This window comes from Apteryx rowi, unplaced genomic scaffold, assembly GCF_003343035.1.
Source record: "Apteryx rowi isolate R43461 unplaced genomic scaffold, aptRow1 scaffold_678, whole genome shotgun sequence".
Lineage (NCBI taxonomy): Eukaryota > Metazoa > Chordata > Aves > Apterygiformes > Apterygidae > Apteryx > Apteryx rowi.
Window position 1 is genome coordinate 156,115 of NW_020450958.1, and position 15,058 is coordinate 171,172.

The 15,058-nt window shown below is 38.4% G+C and overlaps 1 protein-coding gene across 2 annotated transcripts in view; it reads right to left on the reverse strand.

Annotated features, from left to right (window-relative positions):
• Positions 1–1,427: 1,427 nt before the first annotated feature.
• EXOSC7 (exosome component 7) overlaps positions 1,428–15,058 on the reverse strand; it is a 20,708-nt gene continuing 7,077 nt past the window's right edge. Inside the window, exons 4-9 of one of the 2 annotated variants that reach the window (XR_003256664.1) lie at positions 14,274–14,439; positions 9,751–9,821; positions 5,588–5,711; positions 4,763–4,918; positions 2,032–2,277; positions 1,484–1,563 (exon numbers count right to left, since the gene is read on the reverse strand). Coding sequence is in view for 1 of the 2 variants with exons in the window: in XM_026085823.1 (XP_025941608.1) it covers positions 1,459–1,563; positions 4,763–4,918; positions 5,588–5,711; positions 9,751–9,821; positions 14,274–14,439 (622 nt within the window). In the remaining variant the exon portion in view is untranslated. Of the gene's footprint in view, positions 1,564–2,031; positions 2,278–4,762; positions 4,919–5,587; positions 5,712–9,750; positions 9,822–14,273; positions 14,440–15,058 lie in introns of both variants that reach the window. The other variant, XM_026085823.1, reaches the window with a different exon arrangement.

Sequence of the window (15,058 nt, forward strand, 5' to 3'; positions counted from 1 at the left end):
CCTGACTGTTCATCGTACAGTTTAATATAGTGGCTACGCATAGGCCAGATACACAGTAGTATTACAGTCACCTTGAACAAATATGTTAGACAGCTCCAGGAAAAGGGCTGAAGAGATTCTGCAATCTGAAGCATACCATATATTTTAATGTGAACATGATTATTAAATTAAGTTGTACCATGTTTTGTCCTAGATTTCCAGTTCTCCTTTGGCAGTGAATCTTCTCCCCTTCTCCCCACCAAAGATATTCCAGTCAATAGAATCATCTTAATCTGATAGTACAAAATTAAAACAGGAAATTGAGAAAAGTCAGCTTGAGTAAGAGCTAAATGATTTCTGGATTACTGCAGTGGCTTTTGCCTTAATGTTTATTCAACTTCCTGAAAAATAACTTTTTCTTCAGACTCTCCCATCCATTGTTTCTTCCTATCTCACAGAAGGAAGAGCTCTTACTCTTTGCTGCACCTGCCAATTGATGCAGGGCACCTACTGCTTTGAAGACCCGGTGATCTGGCATCTTTTCGCATCTTTGATGAAATCCATTTGGAATCTGCCTTTGTGAAAATGTAGCAGAAGGACAAGGGTATTCCTCTTATTCCAAGCTATACAACTGTCTTCCTTTTTATTCCGGCCCCAGTCCAGCAAACACTTGCATTCTCTCAGATATCTCCTATGTTATTACAGATTAGGATTTAGCAGGACAGTGGTGGCAATGAGGCTATAGCTCTGTGGCAGTGCTATCCAGCACAGGATGTAAAGGATCATTACTGACAGCCACCACGCTTTTCCAGCTGAATAACTAAATTCTTCAAAATTAACTTATTTTCCCTTCTACCTTAGCTATGTCTCTCTCCTTAGCCACCATGAGATTTCAGCTAGGTTACTACTGTACCCATTGGCAAAAGGGATAGGCAGGGCTCTACTAGCAAAGAAATCTTGGTTTAAAATACGAATTGGAAACTTGGGACCATGTTGTATTTATAGTAAAACCTAACCACATTTTATTCAAAGAGAGATAAGATAATTTGAAGGAAGACTTCCACCAGACACTGTTTCTTACCCCTGGTAGGAAGAATTATGTGGCCGGTGAAGAAACAAATCCTGAGAGGCCCAAAATCTGGCTTGTGCTGCATTGAGGACACCCCCCCACACTGCTCTAAAACACAGCAGTTGGTCTAGAATCCACACCAGCCACTTCTGAGAACAGACTCAAGCATTTCCCAGGAATTGTATCAATTGCTGTTGTTGTGCTTCCTACATGTGGACACTCATCCATGTGGAAAGCATCACAAATTTGCTTAATCACATTTAAATGTAGCTTTCCTTATGTTTAGTAATATTTTAGAAGTCTCTTAGCTGGAAGGATACAGGCACTGGAACAAAAATATCCTTTTTCCATACACAAACAGACAAGACTGCACAATCAATTAAAAATAGTTTTGAACATTTAATAAAAACTCATCCTAGAAATCCAACTTTTTGCCGTGTGGTCCCCAAACTCTCTTCTTCATCCAAAATCTTCTGTAGGGATGTGTGCAATGATTTGCCTACTCTCTTTCCTGTCTGCAATGCAAAGAAAGCAAAACAAATCTGAGACATGCTTATTAACAGAAAGACAACTCAAATGGAACACTTCCTTCGACAAATATATTCCCCTTAATGATTAATATACACCAGCTGGTACAAGAAAAACATGCTTTTAATTAAGAAAAATGATGGTGGAAGTCTCATATTAATTTGATTTTTGGAAAAAAGTGTGCATAAAAGCAGTGCTCCCATTCCTCAAAGAAGCATTCTGTGATCATTAATGCCAGATCCGTGCACCACTGGATTGTCCATGAGTACCAGTTAAATTCACATCAGACACAAGCACACATTCAAATTAGCCAGCACACGCCATTTGAAACGACATGCTAGCTGCCAGAGGACAAGAGATACCTGACTCAGCAAGAAAGCCTACTCATAAAAAGTTCACCAAGCTTTTCTGAACATGCTCAAACTCTGCAGAGTGAATTTAGACTAGCTCAGCACCTTGACATATGGCCAGAGATTTTAGTCTGGTATTAGAAGCCCAAAATGCACACTGGCTGCATCACCAAATCAGTCTCTGTAGGTCAGATTCTTCATTATGATGAGCAATTCTGTACAGTCTGAGGGCCTTAAAGAAGTTAGCAGAACGTTTTCTTTACAGAAATAAACTCCCAGCAGTGGAAATCCACCAGGATAGTTCTGATATCAGCCCCCTCTCTTCCCACACGCACAATCATACTGCTGAAGCTGCAGGAAAGAGCAATGTTGGGAAATGCTGAAATAAAGATCTTAAAGCAGTGGTGCCTAAGAACTTTCCCGCAGTTCCTCCAAATAACCTGAAGTACTGACTCTGTACAGAGATGAACAGAGCCCACCCGTTCTTAAAAAAGCCAAAGTCAGATTACATTAAACTCAGTTTATTTGCTCCTGATCTGTCCCATGAAGTCTACACCTGTCATATGGCTAAAGGCCCTCAAAGCTGTCTGTCACCTATTGATGGCAATTCTCAAGACTGTGGGTGCACAAACCTTAAAATAAGATAAATTTCTAATCAAAGAACTAGGCATCAGAATATGGTCTACAGTACCAAAGTGAATTTCAGACAAGCTTTGATGCAGTAGGGTAGCTAATTGTCAATCCTAGACAGTGGGAGTCATGCTAAAGAAAAGGGGACACACACAGGACACACACGGCTGTTACAGCTCCACACTGGGGCAAAGCTCACAAAAGCACTCTGGAGTCCAGAGGGGTGATGTACTTTGCTCATTCTTTTCCTCAAATGTGGGATAATGTCTCCCACACCCAGACAAGGTAAAACGGGCTCCACGCAGAGCTTCAGAGTTTGACACATTGCACAACACTGTTACCATCTCTTATTCCTGCCTTCCTCCCTTATGGATGATAAACCCAGTAAAAAGCTCAATTTTGGCAGCTTCCCAAAACCCTCCTGTGAAGCTGCTTTCCTAAGAGGTATGTCCTAGCTGGGACATCTGTCCTGTCCCAGGCAGCGAAACCTGAATGCTTGCTAACCTGCAGCCAAATCACTAGGGAACAGAGGTGTCAAGCAAGGGTTATGCACCCCTTCCACTGGACATTCCCAGGTGTTGACTATGTTTCTTTTTCCTCTTGGTTCCCCAGTTGAGGTGTTGAGTTTGAGGCAGGGTCAAACAGACCACCTCCTGCCTCCCAGAAAATATCTTACTTCTATGTGACTTCCTCCTTCACTCTTTCAGCAAACTACTCACCACCCAGGAGAGAACACTTCTTCCAAAGCAGGTGAAAAACAACACAACTCACTGGGTGATAACCTTATTAGCTTTAACCCCTTGCACCAACAATTAGGGACAAATTCACTAAAGCTCATAAGCACGGTAGGAAGGTTTGAAGGTTTCAATGGTTACCTTGTACACACATCTCTGATACGTGTTTAGATGAGCATTATATGTTCCCAAGTGCACCTTTTCAGGATGGGCTATGCAAGTAGTTCCTGAATTCTGGAACTACAGAAGTTCGTTTCCTAGTTAGAGCTCAGTGTGGAATGAGATGGATGATCAAAGTAGAGGCTCTGATCAAAACTTTTCTTCACTTAGCTATCAGATAATTTATACGGGAGTGAGCTTCTACCTTGAACCTATATCTGACTTCAGCACCCATCTCTTCATACAGCCATACACCCTAAACCTCAACTCCTCTATGACATTTAGTTAGAATTAGACTCAAAAGCCATTAGGAAGACACAAATATCAGATGTCCATATCAAACAAGTTTGGTTTCTTTAGGATGCCAGACTGGAGATAAACTTCCTCTGCATCTACCCAGATGTTAATTGGGGGTAAGTGACTTCTCTAGATGCAAATAAACAGCCCACTGGTAACACTAACATTAGCACTCTGGATTTACATCATGAAACAAAGAAGTGCCTTATATACTCAACATGTAATTTCATTTGAAACCAGTTGTTTTCAAACTTGGCTCCAGTTTCTGCATTCCTCACTAGAGCTATGCTGATATTAGTTTTGGATCTCTAGGAAACAGAGACAGTTTTAAGTATTTAATTTTTGTTCTGACTCAAAGTTCAAAACTCATTTCTGTCTGATGCTTAAGGCCAAGCCCAGGCATGAGAATTTATACTGGAAATCAGAGTTTTGAGAACAGCCTGAAGAAATGTTTAAAATTGAATTCTCATGTGGATGTGAACAACAGCCAGATAACAGTATTTTCATGGGGTAGGAGCAAATCAAAAACCCAATAAAGAAGCAAAGAAAAACAAAAGTAAAATAAGAACAGTAAGCTTATCACAAGAAAAATGAGTTGTGCTACAACAGAACGCAATGTACTAGCACCTTGAAGTACCATCTCTAGTTCTATAGGGACTTTTCCATGTCTTCTCTGGTTTTCGGGGGGGGAGGGGGGAAGAGGGAGGAAAACACATTCTCTAAAAAATTCTTAAAAGTTTATCCACCTAAGCTTTACAGTTTTACAGCTGTGAGGTACTTGACCACAGTGAATGTAAATGGAGTACCATACATTCCAGGCATCTAGAAGTTTTAGATAACTTCCATTCCTACGAGATTCTGTTTCAAAGGAACTGCCTGAGACCTTCAACAAGTCCCTTCGTGCACTAATAAGCACCAGCAACTCTGCTCTCAAAGACCTTATTGCAGCTTTTCATAGACTCAAGTTCCAATTCATTCAGTATCATCCAAGACAGTAATTGTTCAAAACTCCTTACCTCCATCATTTCAAAGATACTCTCCGGATCAAGACTACCTTTTCCCACTTTCTTCATACAAGTGAGAGCACCTTTACTGGTCACAGAAATAAGCAGGCTGGCCAAAGAACAGGCTTCTTCCTGAAGGGTAGCATCCACCACGTGCCTATACCCAATCTGCAAGTTAGTGACAATGTTACATATTAGTTTTGCAGTTGTCTAAGCTCTTTTTGAGAAGTTAAATTGTCAGTGGTAGCTCTGTTAGTTGATCTCCAGCCTGCATCCTAATATCACACGATATTTGGTGCTGCTCAGAGACCAAGTCGACAGATAGCACAGCACTTAAAAGCAGCTTCTGACCCCAGATTGGGTGTATGTACATAACGGAAGTGAGATAAGCATGCCACTACTTGTTTGAAAGGAAAAGACAGTGCTACACCCACAGAGTTCTGTCCCCAGCAAAAAATGTCCATTCTGTGATCCCAGACAGATTACTCAACCTCTCTGTGCCTCACAACAGTGTTCATTTGTTGTAATGTACTAAAGTATCTGCTGCTCTGGATGTTGAGCAATGCGTGCATGAACACATAATGAACAATTCTTCTGTATGCAAAAAGAGATTTTAAGAATGCATGAAGTGGAAATCTGCAAGTCAGAATGGAAAAAACCCTTATTCAGTAAAAGCTCCTTCTAATCAAAATAGCAGCAAGGATGAACAAATACATACATATTGGACACCTCTCATTTCTGGATTACAAATTTTATCTCTAAAGAAAAATAAACAGCAGGTGAAGTTAATGGAAGCTGAAGTCTCTAGGTAGAAAGTCAAAATTTTGTCTGGCTTACTTTGCTCAGTGTGACAACGCAGGGCACCTCGTCCACGTTAAGTCGAATACAATCATAAGGGTCATCAGAGAGCTCAATCTCTTTAGAGCCTTCTTCATCCTCCAAAACACGCACTTTTGGTATTCTATGGAAACAAAAGCACATGCAATATCACTCTCAGAACAGATAATGAATACAGGCATCCTATAGTCTCAATTCCAAGAAGTGTCCTTTTCTCTAAATAAGGCTAAATGTTAGAAAAAATATCCTGGAATGTTATCAAAGTATTAACAATTAGCCCCCTGAGGCTAAGAAAACATCTTAAGTGGGAAGATATTCAGAATGAGACCATCTATACACATCACTCAAAGCATTAGAATTTAAATTGAATTCTATACTATGCCATAGGGAGCGAATAGACAGATTCAGTGGTGCCTTTAGGAGCTTGCATAGTGCAATTCTGAATATTTCTACATATGTTTGCCTGGCAAAATTGCAGAGAAATTACCAGAATTGAACCTTTTCATACCTGTGGTTCCCAAGCTGGCAGACAGCAGTGAAGTTGTCAGAATTACAGCAATTACATTGCTTGGCAAGGCCATGACACGATCAACAAACAAAAGCAGAGAGGCTGTTCAGGAAGAATGACACTAACTACAGAGACTTAGGGAAAGCATAATTAAGACACTAGTGAAATCCTTCCTCTCTAGCAGGTTGGGAAGATCAGCAGGATATTCTCATTCTTGAAATCACCAGAAGTCTCTACTGCTCTACAGCTAGACACAGAAAAGCAAGGACCAGGGATAAAAACCCAGGTAGAAATCCAAGAAACACTTTCTTGTCTATTGTGAGCAACAAGATCTCTTGCTAATGAGCTACACAGGCTTCTTATCAGTGGCAAATATCCTGCACACGTTATAGCCATTTAATGGGAGTTTTACATGAGGATTTAATACAGCTTTCTTAGTGTAATGAATAAAAACATTTATAACAATTTAGCAGCAGATGGTATTTCAAGAAGCCAAGAACCTCAGCATCTTATATCCCATTTTTCAAATGGTCACTTGCCTTCCCCACCCCAACTTGTGACCTTCCCCACCCCAAGTTGTCACAGTTGCAGAGAAATTTGGGTGTCCACCAGGAAGAGTACTGACTGAGGGACTTTGCTTTATTGGCCAGCAAAAAAAACCCCCCACACAGCTCAACCAAACTTCTCCCACTTTTACACGCTTGCACTTGAATTGCACTTGAAAACATAAAATACTTCATGACATCCCTGGAAAGCTAACTTCAGTAACCCTGTGGAATGCAACCACAATCTATTTCTATATTAGTACTTCTACAGTAGCATTGTGTCTTATAACTAGACTCTGGAGGTTACATTCTTTTACACATTCTGAATCAAATCCCTCTTAAGAGAGGAGAATATTGGGAGTAATTTAATGAACTTTTTCCTCAAAGAAAACTGATTTTTGTTGTTCCCTGAAAAAGTATTCAGTTATTCACAGCTAAGAGTCCTTGAGGCAAGCACTTCACAACAGCTAACCTTGCTTAGCAAGAAGAGACAAATTCTCTACATAATGTTGGCCCAAACCAAGCTATAAGTACAATCTTTCAGTAAGCAGAACACAACTACATCGTATACTTCTTCATGAAATGAAACTCAAAATACTTTGCAGAGCTATGTAAGAACTCAATGGAAATGCAAACCCTAACCCTAAACTAAAATACAATGTTAAGTCCTGGCACTGTAGCTATTTGCACACTTATGCAATATCCACTTTGATCACGGATAAATGCAGCCTTAAGTGCCTTGGAGACACATAGTTAAGAACAAATTTTGGTATCTGCTACCTCTCACACACAGTTTTGATGCAGTTTTTAGAACACACTGAACAATGAAAAACTATAAGGAGTAAATATTCCCCCTAAACCAGCCATATTTTGATTGTTCCATGTCTGAATGGGATACAATGAGTCAGATCAGACACACAAAGGACTTAAATCCCATAATTGCTACACAAAGTTCCTGAAGTTACTATTGTGGATTTATTTAGCCCTAAGGAAGAGTGTCTCCATAGATATAAAAATGGTAAGAGCTAGATTTTAAGGACAAAGTTGATGAAGCTGAGCTTTTCAAATGCCTGTTTGAACAATGAAACTGAAAATTTATGACTTCAAAGAAAAATAAAACAAAACCTTACAGTAGCTTGAACTTCCTGCTCCTGGTTCTAAGATTGCAGGCAAGGCGGGTAAAAAATTATTTGAAACCCTTATAACAAAAACCTAGTTGCAAACAAATTACGAAAAGCAAGTAAGACTCTGAAAGAGGGATAGAGATATCAAGCTAAGTTCAAAACAATCTGAAGTGATCTTCAAATTGATTATAAATCTTTAAAATGTAATTATTTTGAAAAGTCTTAACTGGACAATAATATTTTATGAAGAGTAGACAGTTACTCTAAACAACCTTGTATTAATCCAAAGAAAATTCAGCAGATACTAAGGAAAAGCGGGGGCAGTGGATGAGGACATGAGCTTTTCACTTTGAAAGTCATTTGAAATTCTGAGTTYGTTAATCTTTCTTGTTTTTGCTTTCTCCATATCTAAAGCACTTCAAGATTAGCTATACTAGCATTTCCTGCTCAATTGAATAGACAGGGTTCTTGCGGGTCAAAACCAACAAGCTTAAAGTTATTTTAAATTGTACCATATTTCGATTTGATATCCTACTTTCATAAGACTGAAGATGTTTGCCCACAAATCAAAGATTACACAGAGGACAGTTTTCGGAAGAGTCAAAATCAAGCAGAATCATTAAAACAATCACTCTCTCCATGTTATCTGTCTTCCAACAGCAACAGGTTTTTTTAATTATTATTTTCATATACTCTTTTGTTTTTATTCAAAATTAGGATTCTGGTTAAAGTAAGAAAAGAGGTCCAATTATCTTGTAAATAAAGTATGTATCTTGGATCTGCAAAACAACCCATATGGGAGCAACTGCTTTAACTACGAGTTTAGTATCCCGGCAGCTCGCACACAAAGATGTAGGCATTTCTTCCCCCTTTAGTGTATTGTCAAATCTTTGGGAACTGTTGCATGCGTGAGAATATTTTCTCCTACTGTTAAGAGGTACTGTTGCGAACTTGACTAACATGGGAAATTTCTCAGCAATATACACAAGTTTTAGACTCAGAGGGATTCCCTCTTCATTTAAATAAATGTTTGTAACCTGACATACTGCCTGTGTCTTCAAAAGTGCATATTCTTCTTCTTTCTGGCATGTTGTTTTCCAGCTCTAATGCTGTGCACTGATTCCCTGACGAGTAAGTCAGAACTATGCCAGTGACTTCAGCAGAGCTCTAATTTACAGCTGTGGAACAATGTGAGATTCACTTTAGAATGTTTGTGCTTTTAACAGTCTGATTTTTGCAGCTCTTACAGCTATTTTTGCTACATAAGATTTTTCAAAGCCATTCACTAGTTCCCTTCTCAAAGATGCTGCGAAACTCTAAACTTCTTTTTGTCTATAATGAAGATAAAAACATCAGAAAAATATTTTATTGGATGCTATCCTTGAAACACATACAGAGCACTTGCTTCAGCGATTCTACTAGATTTGTTCTTCCATTTTGTGAACCAAAACACATGGACTTCAGTTATTCTAAAGGCATATCACCTTCCCCTCCCCACTACCTCCCACCACCATTTTTTGCCCTTAGTTTCACAAAGAACTGTGGATTAACAGTTAAAGAGAAAGAATATCAGAAGTGGGAAATTAGGGCTAGTTATACATTGATAGTTGTATTGACAGAGGGCTTCTTACTCAGGACCATCACATACCTGTAGATACTTCTGACTTTCAACCCACAAGGCATCAACTTGCAATCAAACCATATGGTCAACACATTTTTATTTTTTTTGATTGGACTACAGAACAGGAATTATATTCTGAGCATGACTGAGCATATGATGCAAGGTGACGATTACCAGAAACTGGATTAAAGGCATTAGTTCATGTTATTTGCATGCAAACAGACTGCCTTGCATCTGAATGTAAGTTGCCTCCAACTCTTCTTACTTAAGGAAATTAAGCATTAAAAATACTTAGCTCACAGAAAACGCTGCTCTCATTTTCTCTATGCCACTTCCACCCAAATGAAACAAGATCTGTGCTTTACCTTGTGTTAAAGAGAGCTGCCTTCACTGCGATGGAGATTGCATCAAAGAGGTTCCCACCACATTCCAATAACTGGGGAGGAAAAAAATATAACCTTTTTAAAAGAAGATATGGTTAGTGCCTTTAAATCAAAGCTTTGATTTTACTTATAAACTTACTTGAAAAAGGAATAAAATTAAGAACCATAAAATATACATAGCAACATTTTTTAAAGTTGTGTTTAAAACCTATCTATGAAAATAAATGCTGCATGTGTCAGTTTCAGCTGACTGCACTATACATGCAAAACAGAGGAGGTGAAGCACATATCCATGAGAACACTTAATAACAGAGGCTGAAATGAAACTGCCAATGTTGTCATCTTCCTTACGCTAAGCCTCTGAACTAGACTAGGACCAGAATCTTTTTGATAAACTTGGTATTTGTTCATTAACATCAAATCAAGAAAATCAGTTTTATGTACTTTATTTCAAAGAGAAATCTTTTCAAATATCACCTGGACAAGTCCAATGGATCCCACTGTTCTCAAAGAAACAATGCAAATTCTCAACCAGTAAACATCATGGAATTATTTAATAAAGTGTGAAAGAAAGCTCATTATACAAGGTATGGTTTTGAAGGCACATCCAGATTTATTCTCTATTTTTAGAAAAGGATTCATCAGCAAGTTTCTGTTGTAGCTGAAGAAGGTCTAAGAAAATCCTATTTCAAAGTCCACTTGTGATAACACTGTCTTTTGGATCAAGCCTGAGAAGGGAGTCTAGCTTGTTTCTCCCTGCCCCACCTTAACATCAGGAGAAGAACAGCCAGAGAGAGAAAACTAGCACTGCACACTGTATAAAACAGCAGGACTCACATAACGATTAAGACCACCTACAAGCTGAGAGATGACTCAGAAGTGTATCTGACCACAGTCAAGTGACAGTTGTCTGACAAGTTCCACTCCGTGCTGCCAGTACTGTTAGTACTGTTGTATGAACACACACACTCCCAGCAAGCCCTTGAACCTATTTCAGCAAGAATATATGGATGCTTCTCCATGACATCCATCTACTCTATACGATGAGAGCAAAATAAGTTTTGCAACACTGATTGCATTGATTGTTCTTCAAAATCTACTTAAGAATGAGATATAATCCCCCACTGGGAGCAAACCATAAATCAGATATTCCAGGAAGACAGTTTGCTTTTACCAAGACAGACTGAATTGTGTAAGAAGTATGACAAAAAGTTGGGATAGAAAGCTAAATACAAAGGTGATCAAATTATTTCTTTGAAAACAGCTGCTGGATACAGAGAGGTTAACTTGTCCCTTTCAGTAGTTATTGGATTTTACTGGATAATGCAATAAACCCACAATATCTTTGTTATTAAAGCACAATAATGGGATGTGCCTTTACTGTTGCTAGGGTTATGTTCAGGCTGCTATTCTAAAGTCTTATCTATATAGCAGTGGCGCCTACAGGCTAGGGGCCTATTGTATGAAGTATGGTACAATTCCTCCAAAAACAAATGAACAATCTCTTCTCTGCTGAAGCACACTGTACTTGGGATCCCCCTCCCCCCCCTCTTTTTTAAGAAATGAAGAAAGGCTACACAGCTATTTGAGGTGTGGGAAGCAAAGGAGTCTTAAAAAAAAAAAAAAAAACTCATTCAATCTACTGATATGAAAAAATATTGAGCTTAGAAAGAAAGAAAACATTCCAGAGATCTTATTTAATAAAGTTTTTCCTCAAAAAAGGAGAGACTTCTCTAAGATTTTTTTCAAACTGGGGGAATAGGAAAGATTGAGAAATCCTCTGAGGGATGCTCAGCGGGGAACTACTAAAATTTCAGCAGAATCTAACAGATTCTCCTCACAAACAATGTGCTGTAAGGCRGTGGGGGAATGGAAAGTCTGCACAACTTTAATTCTTCCTGCTCAGCATGGCAGGCTGCTGGGGCAATTTATGTGAACAAGGCAATACGTGTGTCAAACACACCATGAAAAAACTCCCAAAAGCTATTTTTGAAATCAGTAACTATGAAAGGGGGGAAAAAAAGATGTGGAATGAGACAGTGGATGATAACAGAGTGTAGTTTTGCAGTATAAGATACTCCACATTCACGAGCTACTCTTATGAAAGTGACCCCTGTCCTATTACTAAAAAAAGAATACATTTATTTTGAAAGCACAAGGCACATTGTAGAATACTAGCCTCGAGCCCACGTGCGTGTGCACACAGTTGAAATTATTTTCTTTCCATTCTGAGTAGCTCCAGTATGACTATACACAACTACAGCACCTTTCAATTACACTGACCACTAAGAGTATTTGAGAGATGTTTTTAATTTATAAACTGCCTGACTGTTTAGAATATATTCTCTTTTGAGGCTGCATATCTTAAGTTTTGTTTATACATAGGAGCCAAATATGGATGCTTCTGTGAAACTGCATCGTTGAAATACATAGCAATGAAATACATTCAGGTTCATAACACTCTTGTTGAGTCTTTGTCTTTCAGAGTAAGAGATCTGAAAACAATTCTTTTTATCTGAACACAAGATACCAGTGTTTTCAGTCTTATGACAGAGATTTAAGGCCTATTTTCCTTTCAACTTAACTATGCACACAAGCACTCATGTGAGCTATTTCTAGAAATTCTGAAGGAAAACATCATCCAAAGGACTCTCATCCAGCTTTATTACCACCTTTAGAACCTTTCTCCCCCAAAAGACAGAGAAGGCAGTTTAAAATATTTTAATTGGCACAAGCATCATGCTTCCACCATGTGTTATTAAAATAGAGCAAGCATTCAGCAGAAGCAGATTCAGGAAAACCTGTAGGTATCAAGCATCCACATCCAGTGTAAACACTCTGTACCATGTGTATATGTAATATATGTCTTCTATTTAGAAAAGGAAATAGTACAAATATCTCAAAATATTGACATACAAAGGCCTGGGGAAAAAGAAGAAGAAAAAGAAAAAACAGCAAGAGACAGAAGTGCCTTATTCTAACTATGAGCCATTAAAGAACTGCTGGAATATGCAAAATCTCTGCAAAATGTTACATTAAAAAGACTCACCCAGTTTACAGTCTTAGTTACAAACCTACAGCATATTTTTTTATTGGTACTCTAAATAAAGCTACACGTAAATCAAGACCAAATTTATTTCATGCATGTTCATAATTCTGTTAAAACCAGCAGTGTAAAAAGATCAAGGCTGTTTCTCTGTAGCTGTGGATACCAACAAAATTTGTCCAAGAAGAATCCAAGAGCTCTAAATTAGCAGTATTCCCTCATGAAAAAAGTTGTGTACAACTACTTCTACAGTCAACTTTATGAAAGTGTTTACACTGCAGAAACAGTACACTACCTAAATAAGCACAGCACTTAATATTCTGTACCTCTGCTTACAATTACCTAATAACTAAAAGCCCCCAATGTAATTTCTCAGAACTAGCACTTCATTCCCTATTAAACTATGCCAGGTTCCAATAAGCTGGTGGCTAGAATTGTTAAAGCACTCAGCAGTGGTACATACTTAATCATTCTGTGCGCAGACCAAGTCACAGTATGTACCATGTCTACTATAATTAGGCTAGTGCTACCGCTTTTTAAAAACCTAACAGACTCATATTTTCAAATTTATTTAGGCCTCAGTCTGAATGTTCCTGTTTTGTTTAACAAAACCCTGTATTTAATGTGTTTGGCACCGCAGCTTAACATTTTACAAATCACTTCAGAGACATTAATTGATTCCACTGAGCAGGATTCCTCGACATATTTTCATTTACACATTTGATAAGTGGGAAGTCAGGCTTGGACCAATAAGAGCTGGAAAGAAAGCTCAGGAGAGTCTTTGACTCCCAGACTTCTATTTTAAATTCCTGTGCCAGAAAGCTTTAAATACAGCACTGCTTGGAAATTGAGCTGCTGCATACACAAAGTCTGCCTGCACAAAATTTAGTTTTCATTTTTTAATAGGAACAAACATTCAGTTTCTCTTGTACATTCCATACTTGCACACAACTTCCATCAAAAAGTGCCTGAGCCAAATATAACTTCGTCAGAAAAGTTCATAATTTATTTCATTGCATTAGTACTGATAACAGTGCCAAAAAGTAGACATGACGGACAGTTATGTTACCCTAACACATACACGTGTTCACTTACATTCAGCAGAATGAGACAGTCGCTCTTGGAATCTACCTAGCTTGGAATAGTTTAGCCTTCTTCAGTGGTAATTTCTTCACCACTCTAAGCTCACCAATTTTTATTGGAGGCAGATTTGGAGTATTCAGTGTTTTTTCAGCTCTGCAGCGGAGCGGTGGCCCCCAGGAGAAGAGCAAAAGAACAAGCTGGAAGCAGCAACTAACTGTTTTAGGCAAATTCGCAAGAGGATGGCCATGCTGTGAACATTATGTCGCATTATATGAGATGCATTTGTAATATGAAAATACACATGGTTATGGGAATTCAGTCTGTCATTGCCTCGAAGACTTCCTTAAGTCTCGTTAATTTTTATTTCCTTACTTACCAAAACATCAACATAGAGAACCCAGCAGTGTTCYCTGGGATTAATACAAAGTGATTTCAAGTCTACACAGCTCTCACTGCTAAATATTCTGTAGAGCGTATTTGCTATCTCTGTGCCAAGTTCTTCTCCTCCCCGGCCTTCAAATTCAGGAGTAGCATTTGCAGAACTAGACAGAGAAAGAAAGAAAGAAAGAAAGAAAGAAAAAACCCCTTTCATTTCTGAAGCAGCCTCTATCCAAAGAACATTTGTTAAATATTAATATCTGAGCATTTATTTGTACAAACATAAGCATACCACCTGTGAAGAAATTATTTCCATTCTACATAACAAAATCATAATGCAGATAAGTAGTATCAAAGTTGGTAACAGAACATAGGTATATTAAATTCTACTATCTTTAGTAGTAGTTCCCAAGATAGAATTCACTGAGTATTGTCTCAGAGATTTTTTTTTTTAAGCACTRTCTTCAATCACCTCAACATTTCCCCCCTTCCCATACACAAAAAGGAAAAAAAACACCGACAGAAAACTGTTCTAAGTCAGAACAGCTAACAAGGCAGCCTGTTAAAGATGAATGTTAAATTAATAAGATAAGAGAGTGGATAAGAAGAGGAAGATGTGACAATATGACAAGAGGCAGCTTTTTAAGTGACATGACTGCCTGACCTTAATTGGTAATTCCGTTACTGAGTGTATTCTCTGCTATCAAGCCACTTGCTGACAGCATCTCATTATCTTCAGCAACTGCAGCTTATGGAGAGCACCAACTAAAGGACTCCCCCCCC